This window comes from Staurois parvus, unplaced genomic scaffold (genome assembly GCF_062004578.1).
Source record: "Staurois parvus isolate SC_StPar_1 unplaced genomic scaffold, SC_StPar_1.0 ptg000226l, whole genome shotgun sequence".
In the NCBI taxonomy this organism is placed as follows: Eukaryota; Metazoa; Chordata; class Amphibia; order Anura; family Ranidae; genus Staurois; species Staurois parvus.
The window spans coordinates 462,255-477,702 of record NW_028318022.1 but is presented as its reverse complement, the minus strand read 5'-3'; the positions used below and the strand labels follow the sequence as shown (position 1 = coordinate 477,702).

Below are 15,448 nucleotides of genomic sequence, written 5' to 3'. Positions count from 1 at the left end.
AAGAAGATGATGCCCACTGAGCTCATCTCTCTGCTCTCTCCTCCTGCCACCATATTCCTTGGACTGCACCACATAAATTTGGCTTCTTGCGCTGCATCTCTCCTTTTTCTCTGCTGTTGAGTGGATTGTAAGACTGATACCAAGTCAGATTTAGGTAGGTACTTACACTTGTTTCATTAAAAAAAAGCATGTATTGATGTATTATTGTTTACAGACCTGCATTAATGTTTTTACATCTGTGTGAGATCAGCTTTAATATAATTATATTGGTACATAGAGTATTGTGGTACTAGTGTCTATTTCCCTCTTATCACTAGCCCTACTACCTAAACACTCAAGGTCACAGGTGTCAAATACAAGGCCCGTGGGCCAAATCCGGCCCTCCAGGCAATTTCATGTGGCCCTTGCACCTCTCCTGCAGGTACCCTCTTGTCTCCGCCCCCACCTTGTCTCAGAAGTTAGCAGCAGAGAGAATAGAACTCCTCTGCCAAATCCTGCACCTCTCAGTGCAGCTTCAGCACCCCCTCATCTCTGCCTCCCCTGGTCTCAGCATTCAGCAGACTCCACTCCTTGTCTGGTCCTCCTCCAGACCATGCACTTTCTGCTTTCCAGCTCTGCCCCCAAAGGGGGTGCATGGTGATGTTAGGGAGGTTGTGGGATTTCTGACAGCTCTGGACATCTAGACTTACAAATACAACTGGCCCTTTGAGGGCAACCATAATGTTGATACAGCCCGCAATGAAATGGAGTTTGACACCCCTGCTCTAGGTGTTATACATCTTACATGTGTTGAGGCAGTGCTTCATTGTATCGGATAATATTTAAACTTTGTCTTGTTATTTAAACTATGACTGAGGACAGAATTGTCTGAAAAAGTGTTTGCCTGCTAAAAATAAAGTTTGTGTTTAATGGAGCTGGTGTTCTGGTAGACATGCTCATTTGTATAAGAATACATAATACCTCTTGCTGAAGTGCCCAAGAATAAAACTAAAGACGTGTTAACAGCTTGTTTTGTCTAGAGAAGAGGAGAAACAGTTCTACTTACCTGATTCTCTGCTCCCTTCGTAGGTGGTACTCCCCCATGATCTGGTGGTGGAATGTCCCTTGGCATCCTCACGTCCAGTGCGGGACTACGGACCCTGCATTGATCTTGATGATGTCAGGACCCTAGACTGGTGGAGTGCAAATGCTGCTGGGACTGGTCTAGCAGTAGGGAGAACTGGGTATCTAGGTCCTTGGGAACAGTAAAAGGCGATTTAAACAAGCAATTAACCCTTGAAGTGTGGGCACATTCATTTTTAATTGCCTGGAGTTGGTCTTTAAGTAATTAAACTGTTACATTCTGATTGCAGATATTGTCTATATTACCCTTCCTGCTATTACAATAGTAATATTACATTACTGCTATTGCAATAGTCTAGGGATATGGTGCACCCTATGAGTTCCTCTCTGTAGCGGTAATATTGTTAACCAGCTCAACAGTCATAAATGATTTTATCATTAAAGCAGTATTTTAAACAGTGAAATACATGTGATCAATATATACCAGTGCCTATTCCCACCCCCCCCCCCAAAAAAAGAAAGAGGTTTCCTGTTTCAGGGTGGGTCCTTTCACTTTCAGCATGCTGTACAGTCATGAAGGGATTAGAGTTGTGTTTCCCTATGATGTGTGCATGAATAGAAACTCAACCCCATAGCCTAGGATGGCAAGGCACTCCCTTCCTCTCCCCCCTTCCTTCCTTCTCCAAGCAAACAGACTGACTGGAGACTTCACTGTCTACTGCCAACACTTTCTTATGAAGAACAGAAGTTCAGGGAAGCAGCAGTGACAGACCAGGGAGCAGCAGCAATGAAAGTTGTAAATTGAAAGTGCCGGGTATGAATTTCAACAAATACAGTCGTTTACTGGGGGAATTTTTAATTGTGCTTAATGTGTTGAACTATAAAATGCTGAACTATAAAATGCTGAGGATTGCATACGGCTTTAAGGACCATATGATGTATTGGTATGGTCTGGTCATGCTGGTCTTCAAATGGTTATAATAAGAACACACCTGCAACAGAAGCGGTGATCTTGGTATCTTTTTTTCAGTAGGCAATAGGCTTTCATGTACAGGTGTTCCAGGCAGCTGCAGAGCTGTCTTATCACCGGTACAGACCTGATGGTTCCACTGCTCCTCCTGGGGGCCCAGGGTGTCGGGTATGCAAAATCAGAGGGAAATCAGCAAACATCCACTGCCTGATCTACCCTCTGAAGAATGAAGCTGGAAGCGTCACTTTTGGTTTCAGGCTGTCATTCCTTCAGCTGCTGTAAAGGTTTTATTGGGTTGTCTGTGGACAGTTCTGGGTACCGGAGTATTTCAGCATTTCATGGACGAATGCGGTTTTAAGGCTTGATAGGTTTATCATATTCATGTGCGATAAAATTAATTTTAGGGCATTTTTTCTTAAAAATATTGCTTAAACTTTTGCACAAATATCATGCAACAAAATATAAACTATTGCAACTGCCATTTTTTCATCTACTGAGCTGCTGTTTTCAGAAAATATATAATCGGGTAGCACAGTAGCTACATGTTTAGCATTTTCGCCTGGCAATACTTGGGTCGTTGGTTCGAATCCCAACCACGACACCACCTGCCTGGAGTTTTCATGTTCTCCCTGTGCCTGCGTGGGTTTCCTCCGGGTATTCCAGTTTCCTCCCACACTCCAAAGACATGCTGGTAGGTTAATTGGATCTCGTCTAAATCGGCCCTAGTATGTGTATATATAAATGTGAGTTAGGGATCTTAGATTGTACGCCCCTTGAGGAATAGGGACTGATGTGAATGTAAAATATATATGTATAACGCTATGTAAATTGATGGTGCCATAGAAGTACCTGTAATAAATACATTAAAATAAAATAATAGTTTGGGAGTTTAAAAAAGTGTTACTAAACCCAGGACCCTACATTCACTATATCTGGTCTCCCACAGTACACAGAACAAGGAAATGCAATTATTTTAGTAAATATAAACTGCTAAATACCTTTTCTCGTCAGCAGTATATAGCGGTCTTGTGTCTTCTAACAGTGTCCGTCTGAGCACTGCTTGAAGCTTGCAGGAGGAGTTTCATTTTGCTCTAGGAGGATGCAGAACCCCTGACCTCTGTCTGGACAGTGCTGACTGGCCGTGTGCTGCTCACATGCACTCTCCCAAGGAAACAAAAACCCTCTCAAGCAATACACACCAAACTGAGCATGTGCAGAGTGACTCCACACAATATGTCTTATCAGGAGATAAGAGGGGGACACTGGAAGAAGGGGAGGATCAGAGAAGTCAGGATCAAACAGCATTTTTACGCAATGAAGAGGATTATAATCTTTTAGATTCCACAGTGAGTATAACAAGCATGCTTTACTGTATATACAGACTGATTTTACTGATGTGAGTTTAAAGTAATTTTGTAGCCAAAATTTGCAAAAAGAAAAGAAATTGCTCTGGAACGTAGGACAGCCTCTGTGGAGGCTACGAGAAAAACAACACAAGACACATGACTATATCTGAGAGTTAGAGCTGTACTATAACAATTCAATAATAAAAATTTAAATTTAGAGAATTAGAAATGCCCAGTTCCACTGGTTTCTTCAAACTCTTTTTAGTAGCAAAATTTAGCTACCAATACTATTCGATTTGTTTCATTTAGTATAATTTCCCATTCCAGGCACAGAATCTTTGCATAGAGCTGCCAGTTCAACCCTTTAACCCCATATTTTCGGGGTTAATGTACTTATCAACATACACAATAATTAAAGCACACATCTAAGAAAAAATATTTATTGTTAAGATTTGTAGAAAGTGACAAACACAATAAAAAATGTAAACAGAAGCATTGCCTAGAAAAGTGTACAGCACAAAAGGCAGAAGTGTGGCTATACAATTTGGCCCACTAATATCAATGCTATTAGTTATTCCAGTATGAATCATACCAGTAAAATATAGTGTATTTTCTCATATTTACATGGAAACACAAATTAATAATGATCAGTGCACTGACATAGCTAATAAGATTTGGCACAGAATAATAATTAAAATATGCTTTAGAATATATAAATGAGAAAAAAAAAGTACAAATATACTGTTAAATGTGTAACATCTTGGAGTATTATGACACAAATGTACAACTATGTGCTGAATATTAACTGTAGTGTTGTGGGAAGAAAAAGAAAATCAGCCAAACAGTAGCTTAAAGTTCACCTTTAGTAACATGTTACACCTGTATATAGGGTGTAATGGGTTACTATGAAACAGTCCCCATACATGAGTAACTGTCTGCCCATACGTAGATATGGACAGAGAGCTCTCAGCAGTGTCTGCAGGAGCCTGACATTGCACCAACGATCCAATGACAGAGGTCAAATCTGGAAAGCTAGATCAATAAATGTGAATTCCAGCATCGCAGCTGGGAAGCACGGACATAAAATTATGTAAACCCAACATTTTATTATTCCTGATATGTGCCTGCTGTACCATATACATGTGTTAAAACGTATCCTGTTCTCTTTGTATTGCTTCCTGAAATCCCTGATGTTCCTGCCAGTTCCTCTGCTTTATTAAAAATTGCCCACACTACGCAGAACACACTATGGTCACTTCTGTAGTTGTGCTGGGAACTCAGCCTGCTCTCCACTAATGATCAGACTTCTGCTGACACGCATCCCCTGCACAGCCATTCACTGGGAAGAACAGTGTGCTGCTGTTTCTCCTCCCCCGACTCTGTGTGCAACAGAGGATAGGTGAACGCTTATAAAAAAAAAAGGGGGATATATATATATATATATATATCCTATCCTGCCCTCAGCTAATACTGGAATCTTCTACTCTTCCAACCAGTCCATCCCCCACAGTTACTACCATTTGTACCACTAGCCCCTCCCTCCTAGATTGTAAGCTCCAAGGAGCAGGGCCCTCAAATCCCTCTTGTATTGAACTGTATTGTTACTGTATTGTCTCCCGTTATATTGTAAAGCGCTGAGCAAACTGTTGGCGTTATATAAATCCTGTATAATATAGAGACAGAATTTAAAAAACAATTCAGGAAATCACATTGTGTGATTTGTAAAGAATTTATTTGTCTTGCACTGCTGAACATAAGTATTTGAACACCTGAGAAAATCAGTGTTAATGTTTGGTACAGAAGCCTTTGTTTGCAATTACAGAGGTCAAATGTTTCCTGTAGTTCTTGACCAAGTTTGCACACACTGCAACAGGGATTTTGGCCCACTCCTCCACACAGATCTCCTCTAGATCTGTCAGGTTTCGGGGCTGTCACTGGGCAACACGGAGTTTCAGCTCCCTCCAAAGATGTTCTATTGGATTTACATCTGGAGACTGGCTAGGCCACTCCAGAACCTTGATATGCTTCTTACACTGCCACTCCTTGGTTATCCTGGCTGTGTGCTTCGGGTCATTGTCATGTTGGAAGACCCAGCCACGACCCATCTTCAATGCTCTGACTGAGGGAAGGAGGTTGTTGCTCAAAATCTCACAATAAATGGCCCTATTCATCCTCCCCTAATACAGTGCAGTCGTCCTGTCCCCTTCGCAGAAAAGCACCCCCAAAGCATGATGTTACGACCCCTATGCTTCACAGTAGGGATGGTGTTCTTGGGATGCAACTCAGCCTTTTTCCTCCAAACACGCCGAGTGAAGTTTAGACCAAAAAGTTCTACTTTGGTCTCATCTGACCACATGACTTTCTCCCATGCCTCCTCTGGATCATCCAGATGGTCATTGGCAAACTTCAGACGGACCTGGACATGTGATGACTTGAGCAGGGAAACCTTCGTGCAATGCATGATTTGAAACCATGACAGCGTAGTGTTCTACCGACAGTGACCTTTGAAACTGTGGTCCCAGCTCTCTTCATGTCATTGACCAGCTATTCCCTTGTAGTTCTGGGCTGATTCCTCACCTTTCTTATCATCAGTGATACCCCGCGAGGTGAGATCTGACATGGAGCCCCAGTCTGAGGGAGACTGACAGTCGTCTTTAGCCTCTTCCATTTTCTAACAATTGCTCCAACAGTTGATCTATTTTCACCAAGCTGCTTGGCAATTGCCCCGTAGCCCTTTCCAGCCTTGTGGAGGTCCACAATTTTGTCCCTGGTGTCTTTTGACAGCTCTTTGGTCTTGTCCATGGTAGTAGTTGTCGTCTGACTGACTGTGGGGTGGACAGGTGTCTTTAAAGAGCTCAGACAGGTACTACTAAGTTAGATTAATGAGTGGAGTAGAGGTGGACCTTTTAAAAGGCACAGTAACAGGTCTTTGAGAGCCAGAATTTTTGCTGTTTTGCAGTGCAAGACAAGTAAATTCTTTAAAAATCATACAATGTGATTTCCTGAATATATTTTTAAAATTCTGTCTCTCCGAGTGGGAATGCAATGCATTCTGTTCCTCACTGTGTATATGTATATATATATTGTTTTACAAGGTGAGGGCATATACTTTACAGCCGCTGCCAGCACTGCCTTAGACATCATACACAAGGGCATTACATACTGGCTTTTTGTGCCACAGGTCCATCCACATCCACTGGTCTCTCCGCCAAGCTTTTCTGTTGGGAAAGTGCTTCAAGGCCAAGCAAAATGCAGCCCTGAGCTACAAGTGCTCCAATAATCACAAATGTGCACCAGGCTTTTAACACTTGTGATTGCTGAGCAATTATATATGCATGCACTTTGGAGTCATCCCCCTTTAAGTGTATAAGAACTTTTAGGATTTTTTTAGATATGAAAAAATAAACAATTCTATTCCTTTCATATAATAAATTAGAGTCTCCCACCCTCTAGTATTTAGGGATCATAGAACTGTGTTCCCTGAATATTCAGTGGAACCTGCAGGCAAATTTTAAAGTCGACTTGCCCGTCCATATAAGCTTTTATTTCTGGATAGAATTTAGTAAATGAAGATAAAATGCATACAACACAACAGGAAATAGGTAAAAAGGTGTTATGTGCAAAAGCAATTTTTGTCTAAAAAGGTTCTTATTATACAGGATTTATACAGTGCTAACCGTTTGCAGTGTTTCCAAAATAAGGAAGACAGAACAGTTGCACAAAATTTCAATACAGAAAGGTTGGCAGAGCCGTCTTTGTGGGAGCTTGCAGTCTAAAAGATTACTCATATTATGTGAGTGGGCTAGAAGAGAATTTTTATCCAAAGCAGTTAATAAAACGTGTGAACAACAGATAAAGAACAGTAAGGCTACCCTAAGGACCATTCCTCAGCTGAGCCTCACATACAAATTACTTTGTATATGAAAGCATCTTGACTTTTGGCACACAGTATGTTTTCAGACACACTGGCAGTAACATCATATCCAATGACAATTCAATGGGGTTAGTGTGAAGAAAAGTAGTGATGTGCTCCTTTATGCGAGTTGTAAGCCTATCGTAGTGGGCCATATTCACTATGCACTTAAATATCACCCTTTATCTCAAATGTTTTTTTTGAGGCACTTTTGGTAGGTGGTAGGAGCACTGAAACATGTCTTTGGTTCAATAATGCCTTCTGGGGTCAATTAGCCTCACATTTCTGTTTAAAAGACTGTAAAACTAGCCACAGACTAGTAGGATTTTATCCCATTCTTCTGAATTGGCCGAAATTCTAACAGTGGGTGGTGCTACGCTCTCAGAAGTCAATAACACAATATATTTTTGTGAATGGAGCTTGGACAAAAATTGCTGCCAAAACAGCACCTGCAACCACTGTTTGAGTATTCTGACATCCGATGCAGATGATAGTCTGGCAGGGGGATCCTCCAACCACACAAATGAAGTGGATGCAGGAACCTATTAGATTTCTTTTGTTTAGCGTGCAGAATGTATGAAAGAAATCTGTTGGTGTAAGACTAGCCCAAAGGAGAATTTTACCTTTTGCATAAAATAATAAATGTGCCCATTTTACAACAAAAAAAGTTAATTTATTTGCACTTGAGCCTGCAAGGTATTACAATTGTGATCAGTTGATTGGGTGCAATGCTCAGGCTCCTGCAGAGACTTCCTCCAGCACCTGGTTCATAAAGAGGTGCAGACCCTTGAGTTTTGGAGCTAGAGAAACTATCAATGGCTGTATATGGCAACCTTAAGCTGGGTGTTTTTTAAAAAGGTCTATTAATTGTAAGTTAAAAACTGACACCGTAAGTGTCAGTCCACTGTACCTATGTTTCATTTAGGTACAACAGATTTTGTGATAATGCAGATGTATATATCTGCATGATGAAATGACAAAGGACAGATGAAATTCACATCATAAAACTGGAAAGGAATTTGTGTTTTTGTTTTGAATGAACTTAATCTGCTTTCAAAAAATAAACCATGATAGTTTACCTTTAATGGTATTTGATGCACCTACTAAAGGTTTTTGGAATAAATGCACGTTTCACCCATTACAATGACGTAAACATATTTTAGGAATGGAGGAAAACAATGTATTAACACACACAGTACATTGGCACAATGTATAATTCTTCATGTCCTTATATACAACAAATTAAATGTTTATGCAGCTGGCAATTACAGTACCCAAGACACTATTGCAACTTAGGCAGAGTGTAGGGAGCTTGTTCTCCCACAATTAAAGTCTATGAGAACCTTGTAGGGAGATTCCCAATTCTCTCAGCATGTCAAGTAAACTAAGCTGGGCTTATAACATGACGGTGGTTAAGGCGAATTTTGCATATTCTGATAAAGATCTATAAAAGCTATTCCCACTGGGTTCCTGAAGACTTTTAAAGCTGACTTTCGCTAAGTACCTAACTAATGACACAGATAGAATTCATACACACTATGTGATCAGTTTTACTTCCAAATGATTTGTAATTCTATGCAGCTCGTTATGTGATATAGCCATGTCATGGACTCCCAGTCCAGTAAGCGCATAGGTTGGCCCAGTACTCAACATCAGTTTACTGATGGACAATGAGGGAGTAGCAGAAAATCACTGCTGCGTCATATGTGCGGATCCTTGTCAGAATATAGGTGTTTGCAAGAGTCCTTTTGGCTTCTAATGCTGCCCCCCATCAAGACAAATACAGGTCATCACACTAGGTTCATACATGTAAGGCTATACTGTTGTTTTTTTTTATCTGTCTGAAGTTTAGCTTTAAGACAGTGGGAAATAAAACTGCCCTGCACTCCCAAAATTGTTTACATTTTTAACTTGCCAGCTTTGTCATATTTTTTCAAATATTTTTAAGCCGGATATATACAGGCAGCTTTTTTTCCGCTCAACCAGCAGTTTGAAGAGATAAGAAAAAAGAAAAAGAAAAAAAAGGCCGACAGATCCCCACATCAACACAAGTGATGCTTATGTGGGGATCACTCCTGCTGTGCTATTGTATTCTGATAGGAGGATTCCTCCTCCCAGAATATGCTGATAAGATCTCACAGCCATTGGCTGCAAGCGCTGATTCAAATGGCTGATTTTCTGCATGTCCATTTGACAGGCATGAACAGTACACAGACTGAAAGTCGGCCAATTCCTGCTGAACCAGCTGATTTTTGGCCCTTTTTTACCAGGATTTACGTTTAGCAAATTTGTACAATTTAAATTTAAAATTTAATCTGTACAAAAAATTGCTAAAGTGCAGACTGGTGCGATAAACTTGAAATGAAAGTAGTACTAAATCCTTTTTTTTAATAGATTTGTTCTTTAAATGTAGCATGGAACAATAATTGAAAAAAAAAAAAAAAATCTCCATTTTCCAACATGTTCCTTCCACATAAGTCAATCAAATGACAAGCAGGGACAACTAAAGAATAATCGAAATTCAGGCAAACTTCAATCAGTGTATAGCTCGTTTAAGTCTTGAGGTCAGCTGGTTTAAAAAAAATTTAGTGTTTACTAGAAGTCCTGTGTTATTGTGGGGTCCCTAATTTTCAGACTCAGGTCTCACCTTCTACCCAAATTGGCACCATGTCAATACGTACATCCTAGGACCAATTACAGGGCATCCACATGGTCTGATTAATGGTTATAGGTACTTGCAGGCACCACAAGGGGTCTATTTTCAGCAACATTGTTAGCTGCTTTTAGGACCTAGCAGGCATCTGATAAGCATTCCATGGAATTTGAATACTGATGAGTATCTAAGCCTTGGGCTAGGTTTAGAGAAGAGTTTTTTATGCCTGTGATTTTTGTGTTGCAAAAATATGCTCATTAATGGCTATATGCAGTTCCGTTGTGTTACATGCTCAGAAAGTTTTTCAGTAACCGCCACACTTCGTAAATCACTTTGGGTCTAAGTTCATTATATGCTACTGTCAACCCAACATTAGAATTAATTAAATGATCTTTCCCATACAGTGGAGGCTCATGGAGCTTCCAGATTTTTGCTAGATAACACTACTATGATTTAAATGATCGAGATAACGGTGACTTCTAAAAGTATAAACATCATAACAAGCCTGTAACCTCACACAATACTCTTGGGATTGATACAGATCCTTCAGTGTGACTGTGGCCAGCAGTGCACTCAATGCAGCCAAAGAATATTGTCAAGGCTCTATGCTAATAGAATCATCTGTGCCATGTAGCTTATTCAGGGCTCACCGTGACCAAAAGATGCCAGTGGGTTTGAACGAAAAAAAAAAACCCAACAGACCTGATTCTCCCATCCACACATTCAAGGTGGATGATGGAATCCTCCCTGCTGTGTCATTGTATTCTGATAGTGGGGACACTGCTGACTGAGCGGGTAAAATCTGACAGGGCAGTTGTACAGAAGTCGATTGGTAGATCAACTTCTGTACAACCACAGAGACCATACATAGATCAAAATTCAGCCAGTTCCTGCTAAACCAGCCGTATTTTGTTCAATGTATAGCCAGCTTTAGACAGGTATTTAGGTTCATTATCAATTTACTGTAGTTTTGACTGTTAGATAACTTGTTCAAGACAACAAACCGCACAGGTAATTTACAAAGTACACTTTTTATAAACTGTTACATTGAAGTACTTCAGACAATTTTTAATAAAGTTAATTTGACAACAGAAAAAAATAAATATATTTTAACTAGTTCCTACCAAAATAGATACTGTATCTTTAGTACAAAACTAAAAAAAAAAAAAAGGTCTCAAAAAAGAGAATGTATATCAATTACAGAATATGCTAACTACTACATACCGAAACATAGAAAAGAAAAAAAAAAGGGGAACGCTGTGTGACAACTGGAAAGAATATTGTCATATTACAGGCTCTAATGGCATCCTTTATTTTAGTATGAGCAGTGACATGGATGGAAGAGGGATTATGTTAAGACAAAAATATTAGAGCTGCCGTTGCATATTTTTTCAGTTGCATTTTCCAGGGCAATCATTCCTTTGCTAAAAAAAACACGCACCCAGTCAAAATTCTGACTTGCATACTTGTCTAAGTCAGTGACTCACTAAGTAGTGTATCAAGAATGAGAATGACCATCCTAGAGAATGCACTTTCAAAAGCATGTCAGAAATGCTGGTTTCCATATTTTTTTTTTTTTAAATTATACACTTTAAGTAAATGTAAAAGCAACTTTTTCTTGGACAGAGTAGGGAATGGTTAAGACTCTGTCAGGTTTTTCTTTTTTAACTGTATTTTATTTCACTTCTTTACTGTCTTTTACTTGACTTCCTGTCCCAAATACACAACAAGCAGGCTGCCACTGTGGCAGTGGTAACCAGAACATGTTTATGCATTGGAATACTTTTCCTTCTATTCCTGTTCTGGTGATAACTCAAAATTATTGGATTTCCTTTCACTTTCTGTACTGAAAAATGGTCACTAGGATGAATAGGGAGTCTATCCAGTGGGTCGCAGACTATAACAAATCCCCCCCCCCCCAAAAAAAATGTCTACTAAATTAAAAAAAACAAACACAAAAAAACTAAGCCATAAAGAAGTGCAGTACTCAAAGGAATTGCATTGCATTGTCCAGCAATGCACTGCAAATCAGAAAGTAGTATAAAAATAACTGAAGATCCCAGATTAGAAATCAGTGTTTACAATTATGTGAATATAAATATAATTTTTGTTATTACACATTGTAAGATATTTTTCTTGGAGGCCATTGAAGGACACAGGAACTCATTCACCTTCACATTATACTGCTGCATAAAGTGGGGACACTGGCAAAAAACAAAACAAAAAACAAACACACAAAAAAGCAAGCTAACCAAAATATCCCCTTCTACTACCAGCAAGTGTCAGGTACATAGCAAATCCATACTGAGAGCATGGTCCAAAAACCAGAGCCTCTTATGGACCTGTGTCCCTCAATGGGCTCCTGTTAGTTCAAAAACCCTATTTTCTTTCTTGCCCATTGAAGGACAGGAGAGGTCATTTATCTTCAGTATGTCCAAAAGCAGTCCAAAACAGCAGGGTGGGCAAAACAGCAAACAAACACTAACAGGCCCTAGAAAAAAAAAATGAAAAGACAGAACTAGGGACTGCCTGTAACTCAAAGAGCCGCCTGAAGGACCTTACACCCAAAGCTTGCATCAGATGAGGCCTGAACATCCACCTGGTTTTAGGGAATGTGTGAAAAGAAGTCCAGGTGGCAGCCTTGCAAATCTGTCAAACAGCCTCATGCCGAAATGCTGTAGCTGAGATGTAGACTCAGTGGAGTGAAATTTCCTTTTCAGTGAACTGCAGGCAGACAGAGGGACGGAAGAAGGTCGTTCTGGTTGAAATTCAGATTGGATCAGAGAGTCTGACGTTTCTCCTGAGGGAGAAACACCCAGGCCTAAACTGTGGCAGGTCTAGGTCTGCATGTTATGGGAGTTGTATAACAAAGGACTTTTATAAACCTTCCTTGTCTGTGACTTAGGTGTCTTCTGCTAAGGAAGATGGGTGCTCTTGCCACCAGCAGCAGTTCATTACTTTAACCATAGTGCCCTATACTTCTGTATTTACAAAAAAACCTATGCGATACTCTTGCCACCAGCAACATCAGAAAAGGTTCCACATTTTATCACTTTAACCATAGTGCCCTATACTTGTGTATTTACAAAAAACCTATGCGATACTCTTGCCACCAGCAACATCAGCAAAGGTTCCACATTTTATCACTTTAACCATAGTGCCCTATACATGTATATTGACAGAAAACCCATATGAAAGATCAGACGGGAAACTTTCAGCAGACGGACACAAATTAAATTTAAAGCCACAACCATTTGCTATATGCATTTTATAAGCAAGGGATCAATCTCAGTAGTAGTGAGGTCATTTTAAAGTATTTTGTCCAGTCAACTATAACTGAGAAAAGTAAAGTCACAGCAAAGATAGGGTGAAGAGCAGGACCCACCAGTGAGAACAGCATTCTACAGAGGGCTTCCAACTGTGTATCAGTTGGCTCCTTACAGATCCATTCTCCACTGGTAAGGTGGTTTCTTTCTTAAGGCAGGAAATTGCCAGATTCACAGTGGGAGTAGACAACTTTAGTCTAAAATCCTCCACAAACAGGTACAGTGCCTACTAAAAGAATTCACTCCCTCAATGTTTTGTTGCACTACAACCTGGAATGAAAATTGATTTGAAAAAAATGGAGGCATGCTAGTAGTAGTAGGCATTATCCAGGGTTGGACCCCAGTTTCCAGTGTCCATCCCAACATTAGGTGGCAGTATAACCCAAACGTGAATGACCTCCCTCTCTCTCAATGAACAAGAAAGAAAATTATTCTTTTCACACTAAATGTCAGCTCATATAATTACACCTAATAGCACATGAGAATTTTTTTTTCTGGAGTCAAATGCATATAAAATAAGAAAAATAATGAACCCTATTATGGAATGTCTCCACTAAAATAAAGACTTTGCACATGTGTAAACATAAACTTCAAGGAGCCTTTAGGGTCAAGTTCTACAGCTGGATATAGCTGTATCCTATGATACTGATCACGTGAGCTAGTAAACCTTTTGGTACTCTACTCTGTAGTAGTGCATGTATTCCTAGAACTTCACCAGATAAAAAGTGTATCTAAACCCAAAACCAAAAATATAATATATTGCAGATTATTAGTCTTTGGTGTGGTGGCTGTATTAGTTTTTTTCATCTAGTAATCCTGCAAATAACACAATTCCTGTCCCTGTATGGCTATATCACTCCTTTACTGTATCTATGGAGGGAGCAATGGTTGTCACCCTAGGCTGCTCTCCTGACATGGATTGCACATGTTCACAGTTCTTCATCTCTATTACATGGAAGGCAGGGCAATTGGCAATTTACAGAAGATAGATATGAAGAAAGATATTTTTCAGTGTAGCTCACAGGAAGTGACAAGGACAGTGCATTTCTGGGAAGATCAACATTTGTTTTTTGTATTTGCTAAAAATGTTCTTAGCTTGGGAAAAAAAAAAAGAAAAACTAATACAGCCACCACCAGATTGCAAGCTGAAAAATATCACATTTTTGTTCTTGTGTTTAATTATCCTTTAATCATATACCCCAGTACTGTCAGGTATTGCAATATTTTTACATACACTAGCAATAAAAGGCCTTTTATGTTTTAGATTGCTTAAATGCGCAACATAAAATGTCAGTTTCTGGGCACTGCATAGCCAGTAATATAATGGTAAGATAAAGTGCTTTATTTTGCTATCTGTGCCCACCATATTTTGATATCCAGTCTGTCCTGCCATGGACTGGCTGAAATGTAGGTGGTGGTCTAGGGGGGATCACAGGAGAGTTTTTGGATGAAGAGCTGAAGGTAGACTGTCTTGGATATGAACCCGATTTTAGTGGCCCAAAATCTAAAAAAACAACAACAAAGAAATAAAACTACTTACAATGTTGCCTTATAAAAAAAAAAAAAGAAAAAACAGATTGTAGTATATTACATTAATACACATCAATTAATTTTCTATTCCAATGTGCTGTTTAAATAATAAGTACTGTTCTTGCAGAATGTTCTACTGCATAGAGAAAAAATTCCAGACTTTCTATGAGAGCAAAATAATAAGATTTTAAGATAATAATTTTCATATTTAATTTTCACTATATACAGAAATTGCCCAAAGGATGCCCAGGCTGACTAAGATAAAAAACGCAATAAGCAGCTGTAAGAGAATATAAGCCAATTCTGGTCTAAAGGAGCTTGTGAAGTTAATGGGAGGAAAGTGCAGGTAAATGAGGATCGCTGCACTATGTTCCCATTGTGCTTTAACTGTGTTTAGGATAGAAAGGGTTAGTGTAGTGCATATAAGTGGCCCCTTGGTAGGTGGGCTTTAAGACTGAGTGGCCACATATATGCCTCTATTAGTAAACACATTATTGTGCTAAGAGCTGCTCGCTGCCAGCACAGTAATGAACAGTTATCGTAATGCTACTTGCAATCAGGAGCTTTCCGATCATATGACCACTGCTAAGCACAACGGTCACATGATTGGAATGCATGCCTCCACCTGCCTGCATTTAGATTTACTTA

At 39.6% G+C, this 15,448-nt stretch overlaps 1 protein-coding gene across 1 annotated transcript in view; it reads right to left on the bottom strand.

Moving 5' to 3' along the window:
• Positions 1-3,802: 3,802 nt before the first annotated feature.
• CILK1 (ciliogenesis associated kinase 1) overlaps positions 3,803-15,448 on the bottom strand; it is a 72,619-nt gene continuing 60,973 nt past the window's right edge. The window contains exon 14 of the mRNA XM_089679509.1: positions 3,803-14,774. Within this exon, the coding sequence (XP_089535635.1) occupies positions 14,620-14,774 (155 nt within the window). The 3' untranslated portion in view covers positions 3,803-14,619. The remainder of the gene's footprint in view (positions 14,775-15,448) is intronic.